The 23,551-nt window shown below is 37.1% G+C and overlaps 2 protein-coding genes across 5 annotated transcripts in view; one reads left to right on the plus strand and one right to left on the minus strand.

Moving 5' to 3' along the window:
- Positions 1-6,406, minus strand: part of LOC124153796 (DDB1- and CUL4-associated factor 10) — an 83,414-nt gene extending 77,008 nt beyond the window's left edge. The window contains exons 1-3 of one of the 4 annotated variants that reach the window (XM_046527159.1): positions 6,185-6,406; positions 3,917-4,105; positions 913-1,062 (exon numbers count right to left, since the gene is read on the minus strand). In XM_046527159.1, coding sequence (XP_046383115.1) covers positions 913-935 — 23 coding nt within the window. In that variant the 5' untranslated portion in view covers positions 936-1,062; positions 3,917-4,105; positions 6,185-6,406. Of the gene's footprint in view, positions 1-912; positions 1,063-3,916; positions 4,106-6,077 lie in introns of all 4 variants that reach the window. The other 3 variants (XM_046527157.1, XM_046527161.1, XM_046527160.1) reach the window with 3 other exon arrangements.
- Positions 6,407-6,742: 336 nt separating this feature from the next.
- LOC124153799 (WASH complex subunit 5) overlaps positions 6,743-23,551 on the plus strand; it is a 43,090-nt gene continuing 26,281 nt past the window's right edge. Inside the window, exons 1-7 of the mRNA XM_046527164.1 lie at positions 6,743-7,033; positions 7,108-7,210; positions 7,284-7,475; positions 9,141-9,361; positions 9,484-9,709; positions 16,737-16,877; positions 17,515-17,665. Coding sequence (XP_046383120.1) covers positions 6,912-7,033; positions 7,108-7,210; positions 7,284-7,475; positions 9,141-9,361; positions 9,484-9,709; positions 16,737-16,877; positions 17,515-17,665 — 1,156 coding nt within the window. The 5' untranslated portion in view covers positions 6,743-6,911. The remainder of the gene's footprint in view (positions 7,034-7,107; positions 7,211-7,283; positions 7,476-9,140; positions 9,362-9,483; positions 9,710-16,736; positions 16,878-17,514; positions 17,666-23,551) is intronic.

A 23,551-nucleotide genomic window follows, 5' to 3' on the forward strand; every position in this document is an offset into this window, starting at 1 on the left:
TGGCGACTGTGGAGCGTTGAACGTCAAAGAGTCTAATGACAGAGAGATGGTCCACATTCCAGTGTCGGAGGGGAAGCTGAGATAGCACACCCACAAGAAAGCAGAACCACCCAAGAACTAATTTACAATAAACACGAACCACAAAAGTTAAAATCAACTGATTAATTCTTTCAATCATTAACAACTGAGTGGATGCATAAAATATTCTAAAATCTAATTGTGTTGACTGTGGTAAAAAAGATAAAATTCATACAAACAAAGAGACAATTGTTGCATGGAAAATTCACATCCTTTAATACTCATTGTAAGGCACTGATTCATGGGCGTACCCAGTGAGGGGCACGAAGAGGCAGCTGCCCCCCCTCGAAGCAAAAATCACAAATTTCTTTAAAAGGAAAATCAGGACTGGATTGAAACGAAAGTTTTGAAAAAGTTATCTTTAAAACCATGAAAAATAATAATAGCATAAGACATATAACTATAATAAAAATCTTTTTTTTTTCAAGCAAATAATTTTAAAACTAATAATGAAATGCAGTTAAAATTTTCATAAAATGTTGGTATCTTCACCTTTTCCATTTACAACTTTAACGATCCCAACTTTAACATGGTTCCCCCCCGCTTCTCCCCAGTTTTGATCCTGGGTACTCCCTTGCACTGATTGATTGAATAATTTGCAAAAAGAACTCACAGTAAAGACTTACATTGAATAACTGAACAAACATCAATGTTCCACTTAACAAATTGAGTAGCTAGTAATAATTAAGCCTTCATATTTCGTTTAATACATCAGAAACTTATAGCTGACTGAACTTGTTTAAATAACTATGGGAAATATAAATTCTGCTCACTTTATCTCTTCATCAAATCACTCAATTCAGCCATTTATCATTAAAAATGTAAAAAACATACCTTAGGATCCACAAACTGCCCATTAGCTAAAATATTATCAGGGAGATCTTCAATTATTGACATCTGATGTACAAAAAACTTTTTCCACTGGAAGGATGGCTGTTTTAACACTATTCTCATGACAGTCACATAATAAGGTGATGGAAGTAGCTGTTGGAGATATAAATCAATTACTGCTTACTATCATAGAACAGCAGCACAAATGTATGCTTTAAAATTAATGCTAACGAGATGAGAGGATGAAGCATTATTTACACTGAAAATGGTACACTCAATGGGAGATGGAAGGCAATCAGATGACTCACTATTGTGACAATGGGAAAGAAACAACGGGTTTATGAAACTACAGGTTAACACATTCAATGCAGGCCCGATTTTCATGGAAGTCGCGAGACACGGGCGATAAATATTTTTTTGTTTTGCTTAATTTGTGTTTAGTACAGTTCCTTATACATGTTTATACATTATTTGTAAAAAGTTTTAATTATTTTTTACAAAAATTGGCACCACGTCAATTGACGTGCTCCGTATTTCAATATCGCCAGGCTTAAAAAATGAGCGTGTTGACTACATTTCAAGATAAGTACAAATGTTCATGAAGTTTGCAATAAAGCTATTTGTGTCAATTTGGCACTGTTTTTGTCATTAGTGTCGGGGATTATCATAAGTAAAAAAAGACATTGACCGTACAATGGGGCTGCACTGCTCTGAGATGTGGAATCAACATACGTCATCGCGTCCCGGATCAAATGAAACGAAGTTTTTTCGGCAAGCATAACTTATACTGGACGAAGGATAAAATATGGTTCCGTTATGAATGAGAATGAATTCATTTCCACCGCTGTTGCCTTGTTTTACAAGTACTGAAAACTTCTCACAAAATTTAATCAGAGGATTCGAAATTATTTGAAGTAAACAAATGAAATACGAGCTTCAATTTTATGTACTGGCGGAACGAAAGCCTTCCTCTCCTATTCACCATACATTCAATTATACACAGATTCTGCCATGTGTAATGCTCTGTTTCAATTTTATGGTGAAAGTGTTAAACAATAGGCCTAATCTTGAGAATGGGGTCCTTACATATCTAAGGACTCCAATCTCAAGACCTCATGAAGTGTGAGGTAATTGAAGTATACCGGGACTAGCCACGGTGATAACTTTTTACGGAGTCACCCGCAATGCACCTTGTCCGGTATAGTCCACAAATTTCCACAGGGGAGAATGACGCCTCGGTAGCTTAACTGGCTAAAGCACTCGGCCGGAAATCGAGGGATCCGGGTTCGAATCCTGGTCAAGGCGAATGATTTTTCCTCTGAGGATTTTTCGAAGTGTGAGGTCTTAAAGGAATCCTATGTATGAGTACATATAAGACCTCATTACGAATCCTGTGTTGACTGGGTTGACATGCTCCACGGTGAATGTGTTAATGAAACAAAGTTTGGTTAATATTATCGCAGGCCTGACAATTTCTTTTTTACCCTACAGAAAAACCATGAAAAAATATTATATATACTATGCATTCCTTTCATTCAAAATAGCTGATGATAAGGAGAAAATAACTGACCATAAATACTTATGCTGGCCTATTGTGGTCTATTGCACCATAATCTAGATGTAGATTATGGTACTACAGACCATGATAATACATAATCTTTGAGTCCATTGTGAGATAATCAAGAATTGAAAAACTAACAATGAGAGCATGTAAAACAAAGGTGAATAATGCCATAAATTAATTTGAGAGTTAATAATGCACACATAAAGCCTGAGAATGTGAACAACCAAGCCATTTTGAAAGCCGACAATCGCACATTTTTGTCCAAGATTGATATCTAAATGAATTAGTGTGGTACTGCAAGCTCACTCTGAGATTAAAGACGTACTATGGTTTGGATCGGTGAAGGTACAGCTCACCCCATGGGCATGTGGATTTCACACATACAGAGAAGTGGGGCCAGTTCCTTCCCTGTACACTCTCGTACTTCAAGGTTTTTTATCCCACAGCTTCACCCTGGATTTGAATCCAGGGACATTCAGTCTACAGCTGTACCCACTTCGCTATCACATTGCCCACCCTGCCAGTGGCATAGCCAGGGGGGGGGGGGGTCCGGAACCCACCGAAATATAAAGAAAACAATTATTTTTTCTTCATAAAAGAAAAAAATATTGAAAAACCATGAGTTTACAAAAGATTTCTTTGACAAATTAAGCTTTTTTTGAGTGAGTGAGAAAAGTGTTAAAATTAGTTTAAAACCCTCTACTTAGTGGCCTGTTTTTCAAAAATTTTTACCCCTGGTTTTGGAGCTACTTCAACCCCAAACCTTAATTACTGGCTACGCCACTGCACCCAGCATTATGATTATAAGATATAGATATGTTTAATGCAAAAATAAGTAAACCAGGAGGGTGTGAAAAAATCAAATAACATATCTTTAATCAAAAACTAATAAATTCATTAACAATTTTGCCAAATCTCAAAATAAAAGTCGATATGAATAAGCCCCTAAGCTTCAGAATAAAATTGAATGGATAACGAAATATGTAAATATACGACTGAGTTTCGATGGCAAGCTGAGTGTTGAATGCCTGCTGAGTCATGCCACCACAAAGGTAGAATATAATTCTTCATGTATGTGCAAATTAAAATAACCTAACTTCCTATACATGAGTAAAATTATATTTATTACTACCTTTGCGAAAGTATTAAGAAAATTAGAAAATAAAAAAATGAGAATGTTCAGGTTGAATGAGATAAAAATGCACTGGCCATTAGAAGACCTAATAAGGGGTACATCTTTCCTGAAAATAGCACAAATAAAAATTCTACACATCAACATTGCCCCAAAGCAGGCTTCCACAGGATATACAGACTTCCTTCTATGTACCAAAGGCTTATGTTTGCAAAAGGAAAACCTTTAATTTGATATTATAATTAATTTTATGTTGCAACCATTTCTTTCCTTCACTTCACACGATACCTGATATTAAGAGAGAGACTTACTAGAGTGAAATGGTCGCTTGCTCCAATCTCATAATGGGGGTGAGGCATAAGAATCATCTTTGGCACTGCAGTAATCCATACCAACTCTGTTTCAGCTCTGCTCTGTGTATCAGACTTTATTTTTAGAGCATATTTTAGCCAAATTTGTATCTCAGCTGTATAAAAGTTTTTAAATGATATACCAGCTACCTGCATTGGAGAACAAATATATAACAGAGATTTAATTTATAATCAATGGCACTTATCTCATTGAATTTAGAACTCATTAAACAGTAGTTCATGTACACCTCTCCGCAAAACTCTGCTGACATGGACTTTCATTTGTCTACATTAATTTAGCACATTTCAGCTGCTATGTTATGCTTGTACTTGTAGAAACTTAAAACGATCCCAGTTCAACATGAGTTTGTGTCATGATGCAGTGGCGTAACTAGGAATATGCTTCGAGGGGGGGGGGGGGGGATAATAATAGTAATAGTGACCCCCCATCCCTCAGGCAATGGGGGTCTGGGAAAATTTTTGAAAAATGACATGCATGGAATTACATATAAAAATATTAATATTTCATCAAGATGACACTAAAAATTTAAATTAAGCAGATGCAGTTATTATATATATGTCTAAATCAGACAATAGTTTTTAAATATTCTTTTATTTCTCTGAGGCTTTGGGGGGGCTTTCCCCTCATCCCCCTCATAGTTATGCCGCTGCCACGATTAAGGGCTTGAGTTTCCAAGTGCATGACAAGTATGCATAGGCGGATCCAGGGGGGGGGGGGGGGCACGGGGGCACGTGCCCCCCCCCAGACCCTCAAACATATGCAAGATTTTTAATACGGTCCCATTATGATTGCGTTCGTTTTGTATTACGAGGGATCGTTGTGCCCCACCCAGAACAAAATCCTGGATGCGGCCTTGCTTGTGCCCCTCCCAGAAAAAAATCCTGGATCCGCCCCTGCAAGTATGCCCCATCATCATCAAATGCCAAATCAACATCAAATGGGAAGGGAATTTTTTTATGCATGCTGATGACACCAACCACCTGATCTCCTGTGATAAGCATTTGATTATGGTGGCTTAGGCTGAACTAAACTTGCCGGAAACTACTATAGCTGATTGATGTATTGAGAACAGAATGTCTCTAAGCAACTCTTCCTTTCCCTTTTTCCTTCATCTCCACACCCCTCCTGAGGAGTGTGGCCATAAAAGTCTCCGACTTAATTTCCGGCCCTCACAAGTGTAACTCCATAAGCACACCCTAGGTACTTGTTTCAAATGTATGCTCTTCCATCCATATCAAAATAAAATTTAGCTATTTCCTCTTCTGATGGTATGGTATTTGTAGGAGGCGACCAACAGCTTAGATCATTTGTGCCATGAGGGAAGGGTAAGGAAGGATGGAGAGAAACCTGGCATCGGCATTAGCCTGCTTTTAATGAAAGCAATCAAGGGGACCACAGCTTAACGTCCCATCCGAAGGACAGAGTGTTGTGCTAAAAAAAAAGGCTGCTTAAAATAATTCTTGGTTGAAGACCATTAGTTTGATTTGAGACTTGAGACAGCTCAATGCAAGCCCATTCTATGGGACATGTGATGTATCTGAAAGCAAATTAGTGGCATGGTACAAATATGACTGATTAAAATGATGATAAATTACATTGGTTAAGCTTTTATCATCGTACAACTGGGAAAGTAGTACAATTGAAGGGCAAACCCACTTTCATCACACAACTGAAGTTCATACAGCTGAGGATCGACTGTATAACAACAAGACGAAATTACTAAAACATTTCTGAGACAACACCATAATAGAACCATCAAATTCACTCCAGCTGACAGGATATCTAAAGAGATGGCAAAATGGAATTAGCTAATCTGACTGGAGGTCTTATATCTTAAGAGTATGCATTGTAGTGCCTAGATGTGAGTTCATCTATATATTCCCAGGTGGCTAAAACAAAATGTATGGCATTAAAACCCTTTATATGGAATTTTCTGCCAAATAAATCTATAAGCCTTTCTTGGAACAAACCAGTGGTCAATGACGAACCGAAAATTACCCTGCTCAAAATGATTCACATCCTGATTTGAGGCTCTATTGCACTAACTTCCACAAACAGAGTGCCCTTACCAATACCTTACCAATATAACTCATAACTAACCTTAATCAAACGCGGGAAATGTATATCCAACACGGAGCATCCACTTCCAGCTTCGTTTGGATTCCATAAGTTTTGACCAATTAAGATTGGTTCTCTACAGTACTCACGAGGTAAATCCACCAAATCCATGTCAAAAGCCGCATGGATGGATAAAGATAGTACTCAGGATAAGGCAGATTCTTCATGTGCCTCGTTTGACCCGAGATGATACACCAGCTCCGTTTATTACTGTCAAACAACACCTAAGAAGCCTTCATTACGGCAATACATGCTATAGGCGAAACCCAATTGGTACATGCTTTGTTATGTTTACTGTTTACGTAAAATTATCCCATTGACGTTTTCCCGTGAACTTCATATATCGAAAATTCATAAATCGATTCTCAGAGTAAGCGATTCATATTCATCGAATGCATTATGTAGGTTAGCCAACAATAAAAATTTGATAAATGTCAAATAAAAGAAAAACTTGTTGTTTTTTCGATAAATAAAGATTTAATTATTGCTGTTAATACTTAAGGTAAATTTTTAAAAAAATCGTTAGTTTCTTCGGGTTATTAAAATATAAAGTTTTTCATTAACATTAAAGATAATGTTGGTACTTCGTACGAATGACGACGGAGAGGACGGAGAGCTTGGGCTTGGGGGAGGAAGGGCGGATTGTTTTCATTATGGATTGTTATGGATTGATCTGGTCATGGGAGCTGTCCATCATTATTATGGCTACAGTCATTTAATAAGGTCGTAGTTAAAGCTGCAGCTATTTCATGAAGACTTATGTTGTTGTGTGCTATCATTTAAAAGCCAACCTCTGCGTGTCACACGAGTAGAACGATGGCAGAATTTCTGGCCGAGAATAATCCTTGCGGACAAAATATTCTGAATATTGTATCTAGGGGTAATGCAATTATTGCTGAACTACTAAGATTAAAGGACTACATTCCTCCTGTTTTCAAGTAAGATATCAAGGCTGAGTGAAATATTTCAGTAATGCATGGGTGGTCATTATAATTGCGTTCTCTCCCTTGAGGTTGGAAACTAAACAAGATCAGCAGAAATACGGAGATATTATATGTGACTTCAGCTATTTCAAGAATTCCGATGAATTCGATCGAAAAATTGACGGAAATGCTGTGAGTATCTTGGTGAAACACTGTTGCTGTCAAGCATATTTTTCAGCTGCTAAAAGTGACTTAATTTTTCCAGCAACTACAAGACCTAGATGAGGAGTTCAGAGAAAATTATATAGAGATTTTGACCAGATTTTACCTCGCATTTGAAAGTATTCACAAATATGTCTCCGATTTGAACCACTTCATAAATGACCTAGAGGAAGGCGTATACATTCAACAGAATCTAGAGAATGTTCTCCTTTCGGAGGATGGGAAACAGCTCTTGGTTAGTGCCTCGTTTTAAAGTTTTCATCTTCTTGATTCTATTCCGCAGTCTTATAATTTAATGGGCTGAATAGGCATATTGGATATTCCCAACTTTGCTAGTAACTGCATGTTGATATTATGTAATCTCGGCACCTTGGAGTCTTTCATTTCTATCTTTTCCCTTCTTATCCTTAAGTAATTTGTCGTTTTGTGTAACTTGTTGAACTATTTAAATGAAGTAACTCCATCGTATTAATGTAGAATGAATCATCTATATATTAAGTGGTTATTTAGTGGTAGTGGGCTATGAAGAATCCTGCTCATCGGATTTTTAGTTTGGGAAGGATGTTTCCTCCATGATTGTGTTAATTGTCTCTCATTTTTCAAAATTCCTTCCTCCCCATGCCCGAAGAAAGCTCTTAAGCCCCCAATATGCATAAAAATGCCAATTATAAGTCAAAGGTTACAATTTGTGCCGTGCAACCTCAATTTAAAGTCTCCTATTGTTTGAAGACACCTTTTATTTGCAGAAGCCTCTCAAGCGTATATGTACTCGCTGGAACTAACTCTTCATTAGAGAGAGTTTTCATAGTGCAAATCGCCAAAACACGTCCCTTTCTCACTCCCTCCATGAGATCTATTATGCTTGGCTCTTGCATTAAAAAGGGATGTTGGGATACCTCTGTTTTACATGCTTATAACAGTTGAAAGGAAGAAATATGTTTCTGATGTAGGTTTTTGCAGCATTCTAGTTCGCAGTATGGTAGATATGTCCAACAAAAAAATTTTCACTAAATACACAAAATTCTTGATTTCTGTTTGGGCCCTCCCCTCATTGGCTTATTTCTTCTGATCCTCATAACTTCTTGAATAGGATACAAGTATTACAAACTCAGGGAAACTATTTTAACATATTTCTCCCGAAAGCTGCATTAATTTTTTTTTGTTAATGCTGATAAGTAACACTCTGAGCTCAGTTGAAGATGGATGATTTTGCTACTCTTCCTTGATACTAAGTTACTCATTTGAGTCAACGATAATAATACTGGAAAGGGCTTAGATGAATGAGCCAGCAGTCCACAATCGTACCTTCCACTCCTCCTCCTTCCTGTTATTAATTTTTGAAAAGCGTAGGACATCATATGCTGGTTTCTTAGATGGACATTGGAGCCGAAGGTACAATAGTGAGAATATCCTGTATTATACGTACAGCAAAAGAGACTTTTATCAAACCCCATCTTTCTATTCTCAATACTATATGAAGGAAGATGGAAAATGATTAGAATAGTGATAACTAGAAGTTGAAATCTTAATTTGAACTCGTTTCATTTTTTGCATACCATTGTGTTAATTTTGATGTGCATTGCAATGGCATAGTTAAAAAAATTGTGTGTCAGTCTCTTTCAACAAATTATGAATGGATAAAATAATGTGTTGGGAAGGAATGGAGTACATAGTTACTTTCATGAGGGATAATAATGCTCCATCAACATGGAGAGGAGTTGGGCACCCATGGGAAAGCAGGTGCCTAAATTGCTCTTTGATTCCAAATTTTGTGGGAATGATGAAATAAGCCTCGTTAGACATCAGTGGCCCAAAATTATAGTGACTGTACATTCAGCCGTAAGTGTTAGTTACCTTTTTATTTGAATTTAAATTATCATGATGTTTTGTTTTATTATAGTGTGAAGCTCTCTACTTATATGGAGTAATGCTACTAGTCGTTGATGGCCATGTTTTTGGAAATGGTGCTGTTAGAGAGCGTTTAGTTGTCTCTCACTTGCGTTACAGTACTAGAAGGTCCAGTTCAGATAGTAATGCTGATGATGTATGTAAATTATTGCGCTCAACTGGATGGGTGGCAGGGTCCAAAAGGCCTGCTAATTATCCCGAAGATTACTTTAAGTATGTATTTTTGTGATTACCTACTACATAATTATTATAATTTGCATAAATTATTATTTATTTTTGGGATGAAATTTTTGTTTGTGTCAAAGGTGACTCAGACTTATGCATTTTTTTTATAGGCGGATTCCAGTGAATGAAACTTTTGTGGAAATGGTGCTTGGTAGACTTCGTTCTGATGATGTTTACAGTCAAGTGTCTGCATACCCATTGCCTGAACATCGAAGTGTTGCTCTTTCATCCCAGGCAGCCATGCTCTATGTTTGCCTATATTTTTCTCCGGAAACACTTCACTCACAGACAGCGAAAATGAGAGAAATTGTTGACAAGTTCTTTCCAGATAATTGGGTGAGTTCATTGTTTTTCATTTAGATTTGAATTTATCCTGCATTGGATTAAACTGAAAAAAATTTAAGTGAATGTTTATTATCCTTAAACTATATGGTTCCTCTCATTCAAGTATCAAACAATTTTTCCTTTTTAATGAATACAAATCATATCAGCTATGCTCATTACACTGTAACATTTACACCCTATACCCCATTGCCCTACATGCAACACATATCAGCTTTGAATAAAATATGAAGGAGGATAATCATCTTTAACCCCTTGGTTGGGGGCAGAAATTTCCTTATCTTTCACCTGGTGGGGAGCAAATCCACCGATTTTCGGAGATGCCGTTTTCGAAAAAAAATTTATAGCAAAGCTATTGCACAAAAATGGCAATTTACTTCAAATATATTGGTATAGAACCTCTGACAAAGCAAAAAACATGCAATGATGCATAAAGAATGAATATTCACGCCTTCTCCGCATAACATTGCGACGCGACGGCACGCGCGACTATAGTCGCGCTCCCCACATGGGGAGCGGAGTCCGCTTGCGACTATAGTCGCTCTCCCCAGTTAAGAGGTTAATTCTGTTGACATTTGTAATTTTCAGTTGTGTTTTGTCTCTGTTGGTTGGTTACCAAGATTGTTTATTGATCTGTATTTGTTAACAATCCTTATGTGTGTGAAGTTAAAATACGGTACTACTAAAACTTTTAAAATATGAAGAGTTATTGCATTTAATTCATTTACAACTACCAGTGCTTTCCAATAAAATACCAACAGAGGTTATGGGCCCAGCACTGGTAAATTATAAGAAGTAAGTGAAGTCTTCATAATGTCGTCTGACGCATCCGGTATATCGTCTCACATTAAGCCGTTGTGTGGGCGTGAAGGATATCCAACTTGGAAATTTAAGCTGAAGGCGTATTTAATAGATCAAAACTTGTGGCATGCTGTTGATGGATACCCAAATGATGATCATACTGATGCTGCTTCAAAGTCCAGGAAGGATGAGCGTGCCCTAGCTAAGATTTGTTTGTGCGTGGACGATTCCGCTATCATACATGTAAGAAGATGCAAAACAGCTGCTGAAGCATGGAAAGTTCTTGCCGATGCATATGAAGATAAGGGTTTTGCCCGGAGACTTAACCTTCAAAAGACTTTGTACCGGTTATCCCTCGGAGATTATACGTCCATTGAAGAGTACCTAACTGCCGTAATGGATACCGCTCAGAAGCTTGCTGATATTGGGAAGGAGATTCCTGATGAGGATTTAGTTGCTATTTTGCTTGGAGGTCTTCCTTCACATTACGACCCCCTAGTAATGGCACTCGAGAATTCAGGAGTTGAAGTAACGGTGAACATGGTGAAAACTAAACTCTTAAATGAAATGTCCAAAAATGATGGTGCAACTGAGACTGCATTTGCATCCAATGCGTCTCGAACTATTCCGAAGAAAAAGAAGTTCCCGAAACGCAACAACTCTCAAGATGGTATCGTCTGCTATGGATGCAACCAACCCGGCCATAAAAAACCAGACTGTCCAAACAAGACCAAGAAAACGGCACAGACATCGAGTTCAACCCACAAGCAGCTACACAAGAAACAATACAATACAATACAATAAGGATTGTTAACAAATACAGATCAATAAACAATCTTGGTAACCAACCAACAGAGACAAAACACAACTGAAAATTACAAATGTCAACACCCCCCCGTAATTGAAGATGTGCTGAAACAGCTCTTTAGCATTTCCATCAAATGAATTACAAATTTTTTTTTTTTTAATTATTTTTAAACCATGCCTAAACCTCTCATACATTTTTCATGTTTTATACGATTTAAGCCCTTGGTAAGTATGTCAGCTGTCATTTCCTCAGTGGAGAGAAAATCTACGTTTATATTACCGTTTTCTACTTGTTCTCTAACAAAATGGTATTTCACATCTACATGCTTCATTCTATCATGGAAAACAGGATTTTCTGCTAACTTGAGAGCGCTCTGATTGTCCTCAAAAATAGTAATAATTTCTTGTTCCTGAAATAATTCGGAAATAAGATGTTTTAGATGAATAGCCTCTCTAGTAGCCTCGGAAAGAGCAATATATTCTGCCTCACAAGACGATTGGGCAACACATTTTTGTTTTCTACTACTCCAGGAGACTGGTCCACCTGCACAAGTGAAAACATATCCAGAGTATGAATGCCTATCATTTAGATCATTTGCAAAATCTGCATCAGAAAAACCAAAAATAGGCTTCCCAGTGCATTTGTATGTGAGTCCCATTTCCATAGTACCTTTTAGATAACGAAGTACCCGCTTGGCCATCTTCCAGTGTATATCTGTATGCTTCTTATTAAACTGGGAGAGATAGCTAGTAATGAAGGAAATATCTGGCCGCGTGTTGACGGAGAGATACATGAGAGTTCCAATTAATGACTGGTACGGGACATCTATGATATCCTTACCCTTCTCTTTCATTTGACTAACGTCAACTGGGGTCGAAACAATCTTACAATCTTCCATGCCAAAACTCTTTAAAGCATCTTTAATGTATTGTTTCTGGTCTATCTTGAATACTCCCCTCTTCTCATCTCTTGTAAAAGTCATTCCCAGGGCATGTTTGATCTTGCCAAGATCCTTAATGACAAATCTCTTCTTCAATTCTTCCTTCAATTTCTTCTTTTCTTTCTCATCATTGGAGAATATAAAGAAATCATCAACATATAATGTAATAATAACTATTTTAGTTCCAATATGTTTAAAGTAGACACAGGGTTCATGTTTTGATTTAATATACCCTATCTCATACAATAACTTGTGAACTGTTTTGTTCCAAGCACGACTAGCCTGCTTGAGTCCATAAATAGACTTCTGTAATAGACAAACCTTCTTCTCTTCACCTACAGCTATGAAACCTTCTGGTTGTGTCATATAGATGGTTTCATCTAAAGTGGCATTTAAAAAAGCAGTTTCGACATCCAGATGTTCAACATCAAGATTCAGTTCTGCTGCCATAGCCAACAGCAAACGGATAGTTGAACCTCTGACTACCGGAGAAAAAGTTTCTTCAAAGTCTATACCATGAGTTTGAGCAAAACCTTTAGCAACTAAACGAGCTTTGTACTTGATGATCTTACCACCATTGTCTCTTTTCAATTTGTAAACCCATTTACATGGTATTACACTTTTATTTGCAACTCGCACTAGCTTCCAAGTTTCATTTTTTCTAAGACACTCTAATTCCTCCATCATTGCTTTCATCCAATGCTCTTTGTCTTCACTTTGCATAGCCTCTTCAAATGTGGTAGGTTCTTTGTCAAAGAAATTTTTTGCTTGTAAAACAACATGATCAGGAAATTGTTTCTTGTTACGTACCCTTTGAGGATATCTAGGACTCTTAGCAGTTTCTTGAACATTAGTCCCAGCTTTATCTTCTGTTGAGTCTGCATTTTCACAAGGAGAATCCAAAAGAATTTTAACAGCAGCCGCAGCTTCATCTTTTGTTGAATCTGCATTTTCATTGTAAGAATCCAAAGGAATTTGAGCATCAGTACTGCTCTCACCGGAAAAATTATTTTCTAAAAACACAACATCTCTAGCATGGACTACCTTCATATAATTAGAAAGATCCCTAAATTTGTAAGCTTTCTTATTCTCACTATATCCTACAAATATATGTTCCTTGCTTTTGCTATCCCACTTCTTGCGTTCCTCCTTTGGAATATGTACAAAAGCTCGGCAGCCAAATACTCTTAAGTGTGTCAAGTTGGGACGCTCACCTGTCCATTTTTCTTCTGGAGTCATTCCTGTAACGGATCTATGAGGTGATTTATTCTTGAGATACGTAGCAGTTCTCACAGCTTCTTCCCAAAATGACTTAGGTAGTCTGGCACTATGCAACATGGAACGAGCCTTCTCCACAATGCTTCTGTTTCCCCTTTCAGCAACACCATTTTGCTGAGGAGTACGGGGTATGGAAGTCTGGTGAATAATTCCTTCTGACTTAAGATAATCTGAGAATTCCCTATTAACATACTCAGAACCATTATCTGATCGTAAAATTTTAATTTTCTGGCCAGTTTGCTTTTCCATGAGGTTTTTAAACTCTTGAAACTTTACTCTAACTTGATCTTTTGTTTTAATGAAATAGGTAAATATCATTCTAGAGTAATCGTCTATAAATACAAGTAAATACTTATTTCCTTCTAATGATTTTACACTGAATGGTCCACAGAGGTCAGAATGAATCAACTCTAGGCATTTAGTCGCCCTTTTACTTTTGATTTTAAGAAAAGGTTCTCGACTCTGTTTCCCTTCTAGACATGCAGTACATACAGTTCTATTTTCCTCAGGGGCGTAATCAACTCCATCAGCTAATCCATTTCTCAGTAGATTCATACCATAGCGGCAGAGATGTCCCAACCTCCAATGCCAAAGAGTTTGCTGAGAAGGGTTAGTTGTAGCAGCCAGGGACTTTTCTGATACCTGTGACTCTATCTTATATAACCCGTTACTGGGAAGAGCAGTCATTAAAACATTCCCTGAAATACTACAATCATTATCATGAAAAAATTTAGCACCTTCTTTCGTAAATACTACAATAAAACCTTTTGAAACACATTTTGACACAGATATAAGATTTGTAGCAAGATTAGGCACATGAACAACTTCAGAAATACTACTAATACTGTTGTTGTTATTACTTTTGTGAATCATGACATCACCTATACTGTCACTCTGCAACTTACGTTTATCAGCACACACAATCTCCAAACCAGAGTTACTTTTAACATTGAACAGAATATCTTTATGAGGAGTCATATGGGCAGTTGCCCCGGAATCCACAAACCAATCATTTTTATTGCTTTGAGCACAACCACCAACACCTAAATCCGAGAATAAAGTGTATTGTTTCTTGTGTAGCTGCTTGTGGGTTGAACTCGATGTCTGTGCCGTTTTCTTGGTCTTGTTTGGACAGTCTGGTTTTTTATGGCCGGGTTGGTTGCATCCATAGCAGACGATACCATCTTGAGAGTTGTTGCGTTTCGGGAACTTCTTTTTCTTCGGAATAGTTCGAGACGCATTGGATGCAAATGCAGTCTCAGTTGCACCATCATTTTTGGACATTTCATTTAAGAGTTTAGTTTTCACCATGTTCACCGTTACTTCAACTCCTGAATTCTCGAGTGCCATTACTAGGGGGTCGTAATGTGAAGGAAGACCTCCAAGCAAAATAGCAACTAAATCCTCATCAGGAATCTCCTTCCCAATATCAGCAAGCTTCTGAGCGGTATCCATTACGGCAGTTAGGTACTCTTCAATGGACGTATAATCTCCGAGGGATAACCGGTACAAAGTCTTTTGAAGGTTAAGTCTCCGGGCAAAACCCTTATCTTCATATGCATCGGCAAGAACTTTCCATGCTTCAGCAGCTGTTTTGCATCTTCTTACATGTATGATAGCGGAATCGTCCACGCACAAACAAATCTTAGCTAGGGCACGCTCATCCTTCCTGGACTTTGAAGCAGCATCAGTATGATCATCATTTGGGTATCCATCAACAGCATGCCACAAGTTTTGATCTATTAAATACGCCTTCAGCTTAAATTTCCAAGTTGGATATCCTTCACGCCCACACAACGGCTTAATGTGAGACGATATACCGGATGCGTCAGACGACATTATGAAGACTTCACTTACTTGCTATCTCTCCCAGTTTAATAAGAAGCATACAAATATACACTGGAAGATGGCCAAGCGGGTACTTCGTTATCTAAAAGGTACTATGGAAATGGGACTCACATACAAATGCACTGGGAAGCCTATTTTTGGTTTTTCTGATGCAGATTTTGCAAATGATCTAAATGATAGGCATTCATACTCTGGATATGTTTTCACTTGTGCAGGTGGACCAGTCTCCTGGAGTAGTAGAAAACAAAAATGTGTTGCCCAATCGTCTTGTGAGGCAGAATATATTGCTCTTTCCGAGGCTACTAGAGAGGCTATTCATCTAAAACATCTTATTTCCGAATTATTTCAGGAACAAGAAATTATTACTATTTTTGAGGACAATCAGAGCGCTCTCAAGTTAGCAGAAAATCCTGTTTTCCATGATAGAATGAAGCATGTAGATGTGAAATACCATTTTGTTAGAGAACAAGTAGAAAACGGTAATATAAACGTAGATTTTCTCTCCACTGAGGAAATGACAGCTGACATACTTACCAAGGGCTTAAATCGTATAAAACATGAAAAATGTATGAGAGGTTTAGGCATGGTTTAAAAATAATTAAAAAAAAAAAAAATTTGTAATTCATTTGATGGAAATGCTAAAGAGCTGTTTCAGCACATCTTCAATTACGGGGGGGTGTTGACATTTGTAATTTTCAGTTGTGTTTTGTCTCTGTTGGTTGGTTACCAAGATTGTTTATTGATCTGTATTTGTTAACAATCCTTATGTGTGTGAAGTTAAAATACGGTACTACTAAAACTTTTAAAATATGAAGAGTTATTGCATTTAATTCATTTACAACTACCAGTGCTTTCCAATAAAATACCAACAAATTCATTAAAATTTTGCATTATTTTTCATTGCATAATTCTTTATAGTGTTGTTATTGCTGGTAAATAGTAATGCTGGTGTTCAAACCCAGATCTCCCAATTGTCATTCAGGCATGCTGCCAGTCACACCGCTGAGCCATCTTCTAAGGTGTATCTCAAACTGGGTTTAACCGAACAATCTTATCTATTTTATATTTACCGAACAATTTTATCTATCAGTCCAAACCTAATCTCAGGTTGGATATTGGTTCGAATCCCAACTATGCCAAATGATTTTTTCATTATAAATTTCATCCTTGGTTTATATAATTTTTTTTTAGGTTTTACTATGTAAACCATATGTGTGTGCTCTTACCATGTAGTTTAGCCTTTTTGTAATATGCCATATGAGCAGTTGAGGACTGTCATAATCTGTGTTGTATTTCAATTTAGGTTGTGTAACCAATGTTTCATTATTTCTTAATAAATAATCCAGGTGATAAGTATCTACATGGGAATCACAGTCAATTTAGTGGAAGCATGGGATCCTTATAAGGCTGCCAAGCAAGCCTTGTCGAACACTGTTCAAGCTTCAAATATACATGAGTGTTCTTTGAAACATGGAAGCATTGTGAAAGTACGTACCATTGTTTAAATTAGATGCATGTATATTTGTTAAACCATAAATTCATGAAGGCACTTAATTGATGCTTAGCAACCAACTTAAAGACTCTGTTTTCAAATTTGAATCAAAATGGGTTATTAGTTCGAGCTTCTAGATTTTAAGAGATTATGGATATGTCTATTTTATACTAATTATCTTCCACTTTAATTCTTGACTATAACATATCTGAGCATCGTTCAATACTTATGGCTCATCAAATTTTTTAAAATTGAATTTTTTAAGATCTTCAATCAGTGGTTTTATCACTTAAAATTAGAGCTGGTGCCAGTAACCAGCAGTGCATGTGAATAAAATGCCCCCAAGTCTTTGAATGACTTGTTTTTTATGGGCTCAGGAATTTTTTTCTATGCAAAATTTCAGTGCACATATTCTCTCATTGCAGCACAGTGTGAAATTTCATTGAAGTTACCATATTTTATTCAATTTGCTTTATCAAATGTGGAGTACTTCAAATTGGCTTTAAAATGGAATTAAAATATCCCGCATGGTGGTATATTGTTATTCCAAAGCCAACTGAATAACAATCATTCAAAAGAGCATCAAATGCTATCCCTTGGATCTTGTATGAAATATGTTCTTCTTATTTCAGAAATTAATTCCTCAAACCCAGAAAGTTTTGAAAGAAGGGGCACTAACAGAGGACAGTTTGTTAGATCACCAAACTAAAGTCATTGGCCTTGTTCGAGAATGCAATGTTACGCTGAGATGGCTGATGCTACATTCTGCTAGTCTAACATCAGGTATGGATTGCTGGTTTTGCTGATTAGGTTCTATTGGATAGCTTGAGAACCTGGAAAACTAAGGGTATTTTTAGAGTTTTTCAATAAATTGTGGAAATTTCTCTGTAATCAGTTTTCCTGTGGACATCATTAGGAGCTAAATGAATGAATCAATGCCTCAAGGTTATTTGGATTTATGCAGCTCTGTTATTCCTACATATTTACAGTAGACTCTCATTAATACGAACAACGTAATTACGAAGTTCTTTTTATTACGAATCACTTCTTTGGTCCCGACGAAAGGCCTATCCAATCTAGTAAGAGAAAACGTTATTACGACATTACGAACCTCACTCCCGGTCACGGCGGTAACAAAATGAATTTTATTACAAAGTTCCCGGAAAGCAACGGCATTTAAGTGGATATATAAGAGCTGCGTTATCATCGTTGATCTACATTTAAGTTCTTTTCTTGTACTGTGCCCAAGAGTTTCAATTTTGGTTCTTTCTTCAGTAGGAGATCCTTCAATATGCACGCAACATCATATAATAAGCTTCATTCCTGTGGAGTAATGGTGATCCACTCATTAACGCTCGTAAACTGGACGTACACGCACATTCTCTTCCTACGCACATTGGGTTTACAAACTTTCAGAGACACAGACATTCGAAAAATTCAAACGTGTCTGAAATTTCAAATTTGGTGCCTTTGGGGTTTGCTGATGCAACATGGCATAGGGTGGAGGAACTCGCACTTTGGGCATAATCTGAACAAAGTATCATTTAATCCGGTGTGAAGCCAGGAACTGTTCCGCATTTTGCCCATTGACTCTTCCTGCAGAACGCAATTTTTTTCAGCTCCGGCTACGTTGCAAGCTAGATCAGTTTGTCACAATAGTGAGATAACATACGATTGTAATGCAGTGTTGCATTCTGCGGGATAACCACTCTCCTCGATGCCTTGTATAGGTTTATAAGCTAGGTCCCGGCACGCATTTTGTTTGTATATCGAGGACTTGCACATAATTTAATCTAGTATATTATACACTGGACTCTGAAGATTATACATGCGGGAGATTGAAGTGACAAGAAATTTTGACGAACTATGTTTCATTTCTTTCGATGATTCCTAATATAAACGTTTTTACGAACTTCGTTATTTCGAACCTCCAATTTTTTGGTACCATGAACTTCGTAATTACGAAAGTCTACTGTATATCTGTTCCCCTTTGGGATGTGCATGGCTCCAGTGCATTGGCTCATTTACCCTACTTTGTATGGTCTAGTTTTACCTATTTCAGCTACAAGGGGTAAGATTATCTGGGAGAGAAAATTGAAATGGAATAATGGTACATAAGCTTGTTGTTATGAGTCCTCAATAGGGTGGTTTCCTATTATTTTTTTATTGCCTTAATCGAAAGATTATTACTCCTGGAGTACGTATTTTGCGCTTTTAGATTTTTAAATGACAACATCTATTTTTCGCGATTAAATGAAAAGTGAAAATTTTCAAGCGCGCGAAAACGCGACGCTTAAGTATGAATGTCGGGAAATATCTCCGTACGTCGTATTTCTGGTTCCCCCTCCCGCCCGGTGAGATGACCTTGAGGCGAGGCTTAGCTCTGATACGTCGCAGGATGCTAGCGGATAGCTGAGTACCTTGCTGAACGGTAGCGCTTGGCTTAAAAAAGGTTTATTAATACCTTATCAAACGAAGAAAACTTTCCGACATTAGCCAGTTTTAATAGGTGATTATTAAGACATGTTTCCCTGAGCTCTGTGCCTCATGCTTGCATTGGTAACCTCAGACGATGCATAACTCCTATCCTCTCGTGTAGAAACTAGGTCCCTGTGACGTCACGTGGAGTGGCATCGCATGGGCGCCAATCTGGCCTTTTTCAAATGAGGATAAAATTTGACCCTTGCCATTCGTCTAAACCGGTATTTCAAAAACCAAATAATTTGTGTATTATGAATACACTAATGGTGGGTAACGAATCGCAATCAATGCCTTTCGTTTTCTTTGATGAAGGAAACTACCCTATTGTCTGTCACATCTCTTACTTAATGACTTAATCTCCAGAGGGCAACTTCAAAAGTAAAAAAAAGTTATGTCGTTGGGAGCTATATATGTATTGGGTATGTTGTATTTGTTTCTCAAACTCATGAAAATAGCACATTATTGCCCATTGGGTTTTATTCAATAAACGCAGGATTCTGTTCCAGTTTGTGTCATGGTTGAGCTAGGCTTACAGGAAAGGATTAATAATGGTAGCTTATCACAATGCAGTTAACTCCCGATTATTGGTGCGTGGATTATCAATAGTCTAGGTCAAACAGAGAGGGAGTAGTGGAAGTGAATGCTGTAGGGGAAGTGGAAGCAGAGACAAAGGGAGTAGAGAATCATGAGTCACAGCCAGGCATTTGCTTGTGTAGACAGTTTGCTGGAGTGTATGGAGCTGTAGGAGTACAATGGCATTAGAACGATAAGAAATATTTTCTGAGGGGTAAAGAAAGCTCTCGTTGAGTCCCTGACGTAATCTTAATAACAGACTATATGCAAAGAAATGTAGTTATATTTTGTTTGATCTTCTTATTTTCGAGACTGTATTTTCGAATGCTCCGTTCATTTAGCATAGACGTTTCATCTGGACCAACTGACTCACTTTGGAGTATCAAAACTTCATGCTATCCTGCTTCATAAAAAAGAGAGTTAACTGTACATGAAATGTGTGCCCAATAATACTGTAATTAGTATAACCAATTGTACACTATCCATAAAAGTACATGACAAGGAAATCCTTTGTTTTCTTATCACCAATCTTATCACCAAATTTGTCATTGGAATCAAAAGACATACCTATCTTCAATCCCCCCTCTAGAGCTATGCAAGGGAAGTTTAAATCAACTAAATTTTAATTTTTGCATAACATTTAAACATTTTAGTAAGTATTAATAATAATAATAATATATTTATTTATTTTCTGTGGCAAAGCCACCTTAGAAAAACAATACATTTACATTATAATATATCAGTCGGCACTAGTGAATACAAATAATAATATTATAGATGTGCACATTTACATTACATATGATATTAATTAATAGTGTTCAAGAATATACAAAGGTGGGAAAGACTTTTACAAAGACAAAGTTTTATAAAGATATTTCCAGTATTTATATTTAAAAGATTCTAATGATTTCACTTGGGTTAAGTTCGTTGGCAGAGAATGCCATAATTTTATTGCACTTACAACAAAAGATTTTCCATATACATAACTTTTGTGTGGTGGAAAGTAAAAATAAACTTGTCGTCTAATTTTTAATGAGGATTCAGTAGTCTGTCTTATGGGAAACATATCATACAGATAAGCTGGCATATGATTACGTATTAATTTAAAAATGAACAATCCCAGGAAATATTTTCTCCTAAGAGTAACTGGTAGCCATCCAAGTTCCCGAAGGTGGGGACTGATGTGTTCAAACTTCCGTTTACCATAAATAAATCTGGCACATGAATGCATTAGCCGTTGGAGCTTAAGGTTTAGTTCCTCAGTAAGGTCATAATAAACTAAGCAGCAATAATCTAGATGAGGAAATATCAACGTGGAAATAAGTTTCTTTCTGGTGTCCATAGGAAGTAAATGTTTATATATTTTCAACTGATATAGTGTGGAATTTATTCTGTTTGAAATTTGGGATACGTTATCTTTCCAGGAAATATTATTACTAATAGTGACACCAAGATTACGAGCATTCTGGGAATAAATAATTTCATGATTATCAACCTTTATTTTTGGTATTTGGTCCAAATCAATACGCTGAAGCATACGTGTGCCTCCCATAATTAGGGCTTTAGTTTTGGCACCATTTAAAATGAAATTATTTGATGCAGCCCAAGAATGCAGTTTTAGCACGTCAGAATTCACTTTGCTTACGGCCTCTGCAATTTCTTGGGGTTTACAGTGGTAGTAAATCTGTAAGTCGTCTGCATAAAGCATATATCTACAATATTTCAGTTGCTGAGGCAAATCTAGAATGTAAATTGAGAAAGAAGTGGCCCAAGTACCGAACCCTGGGGAACTCCAAGTGTGACAGAATTCCATTCTGACTATTTCCCGTCATGTCCCTTGACTGCTTGTTTCCTACCATGAAGGTAAGACAGAAACCAGTTCAGCACGCTACAAGATAATTTCAGTGACTTAAGTTTTAAAAGAAGCTTAGTATGATCGACACGATCGAAGGCCTTGCTGAAGTCAAACAAAACAATAATAGTGACCATTTTGTTTTCAATTGCTAGTCTAATATCATCAGTTACTTTAAGCAGTGCAGTTTGGGTACTGAAACACTTACGAAAACCAGACTGATAAGGGTCAAATAGGTTCCGATTTTCAAGGTGTTCACTTAATTGATTGTGAACTATTTTTTCTAAACATTTTGAAAGATAGCATAAAATAGAAATAGGTCGATAATGAGATACATCTGAAGGATTTTTGATCTTTTTTATGGGACGAACCAAGCTATATTTCCATTCAGTCGGGAATATGGCCATTGATAAGGAAAAGTTCATAATCTCAGTTAGGGCAGGCAGAATTACTGGCATTGACATTCTAATGTATGATGGCGAAATATTGTCACTTCCAGTCGCTTTTGATTTCGATTCGAGCAAGAACCTTTGTATATCTCCTGGAGTAACGTGACGAAAGTAAAAATTGCCATCATCAAATGGTACTGAAGGATCAATAGACTGGAGACAATCAGTGAATGTTAAATGAGAGGGTGAAGGCAGCGTGAAGTAATCATTAAATTGGTTCAACGTGATGTTCGGAATAATAGAGTTATCTTTTTGTCGAAGTAGACCAATGTGCCTTAGTTCACGCCAAATTAAATGTGGCTTTGGAAGGCCTTCAAGTTTTGTAGCGTAATAAGAGCGCTTTGCGGCCTTTACAAGATGATTGACTGCATTTCTAAGAACTTTATACCTAGCATACACTTCAATGTTTCTAGACCTAACATAGGCTCGATGAATCCTGTCTCTTTCTTTCATTTGCTGTTTCAGCTCTTTAGTTAACCATGGAGCAGCATGGCGACGTGGGGTGATTGTCCGTAATGTAGTGTGTTTGGATATACAGTTGAGAATATTTTCTTTAAATATTTTAACTTTCTCATCAATATTGTTCGAGGTGAATACAGTACACCAATCTTTTTCAGCTAGGTCATTTATAAAATCATCAAGATTAACATTTTTTAAATCACGATAAATAAATGGGGAAAGGCTAACTCTAGAGAATTTAAACTTATAGGTGATATGAATTAAGTCATGGGACGAGAGAAATGAAACAGGACATTGTGATGCGCAGATAACTTTATCCTCGTCATCTACGATGAAGTGATCAAGCCAGGTATCACCATGAAACGTGTGGTGGGTTGGTTGAAAAGGAACCATATACATGTTATTGCTATGAATAAAACCTTTTAGATAATTACTGCTAGTGGACTCTCTAGTTAAATCAATATTGAGATCCCCCGTAATAATAATGTTCTTATATGCAGTACTAAATTCGGAAAGCTCTGTTTCAAAGTTAAACAAGAGACTGGATTTTGGTGGGCGGTATATAACACACAGTAAAATTTTTGAGGAATTTTCTCCTGAGACCTCGACTAACAAGGGGAGACCACGAAAGTTGCTCCGCCTTTTTCAATGCCGTATTTTTTATGGCCTTCGGAATGGTGAACACATCCCTGAACTAGTAGTGGTTCCGTTGAATGGGCCTTAGTTTGGCTGTAATTAATTAATTTTCATGCGGTACTTTTCACAAGCCGCGTATAGTTTCATGATATTGCACACTTCATCAGGAGGGTCAGGTGGGGTAGTGGTTAGCGCTTACGGCTACCAGCTGGGGGACCA

The sequence above is a fragment of the Ischnura elegans genome, chromosome 2 (assembly GCF_921293095.1).
Source record: "Ischnura elegans chromosome 2, ioIscEleg1.1, whole genome shotgun sequence".
In the NCBI taxonomy this organism is placed as follows: Eukaryota; Metazoa; Arthropoda; class Insecta; order Odonata; family Coenagrionidae; genus Ischnura; species Ischnura elegans.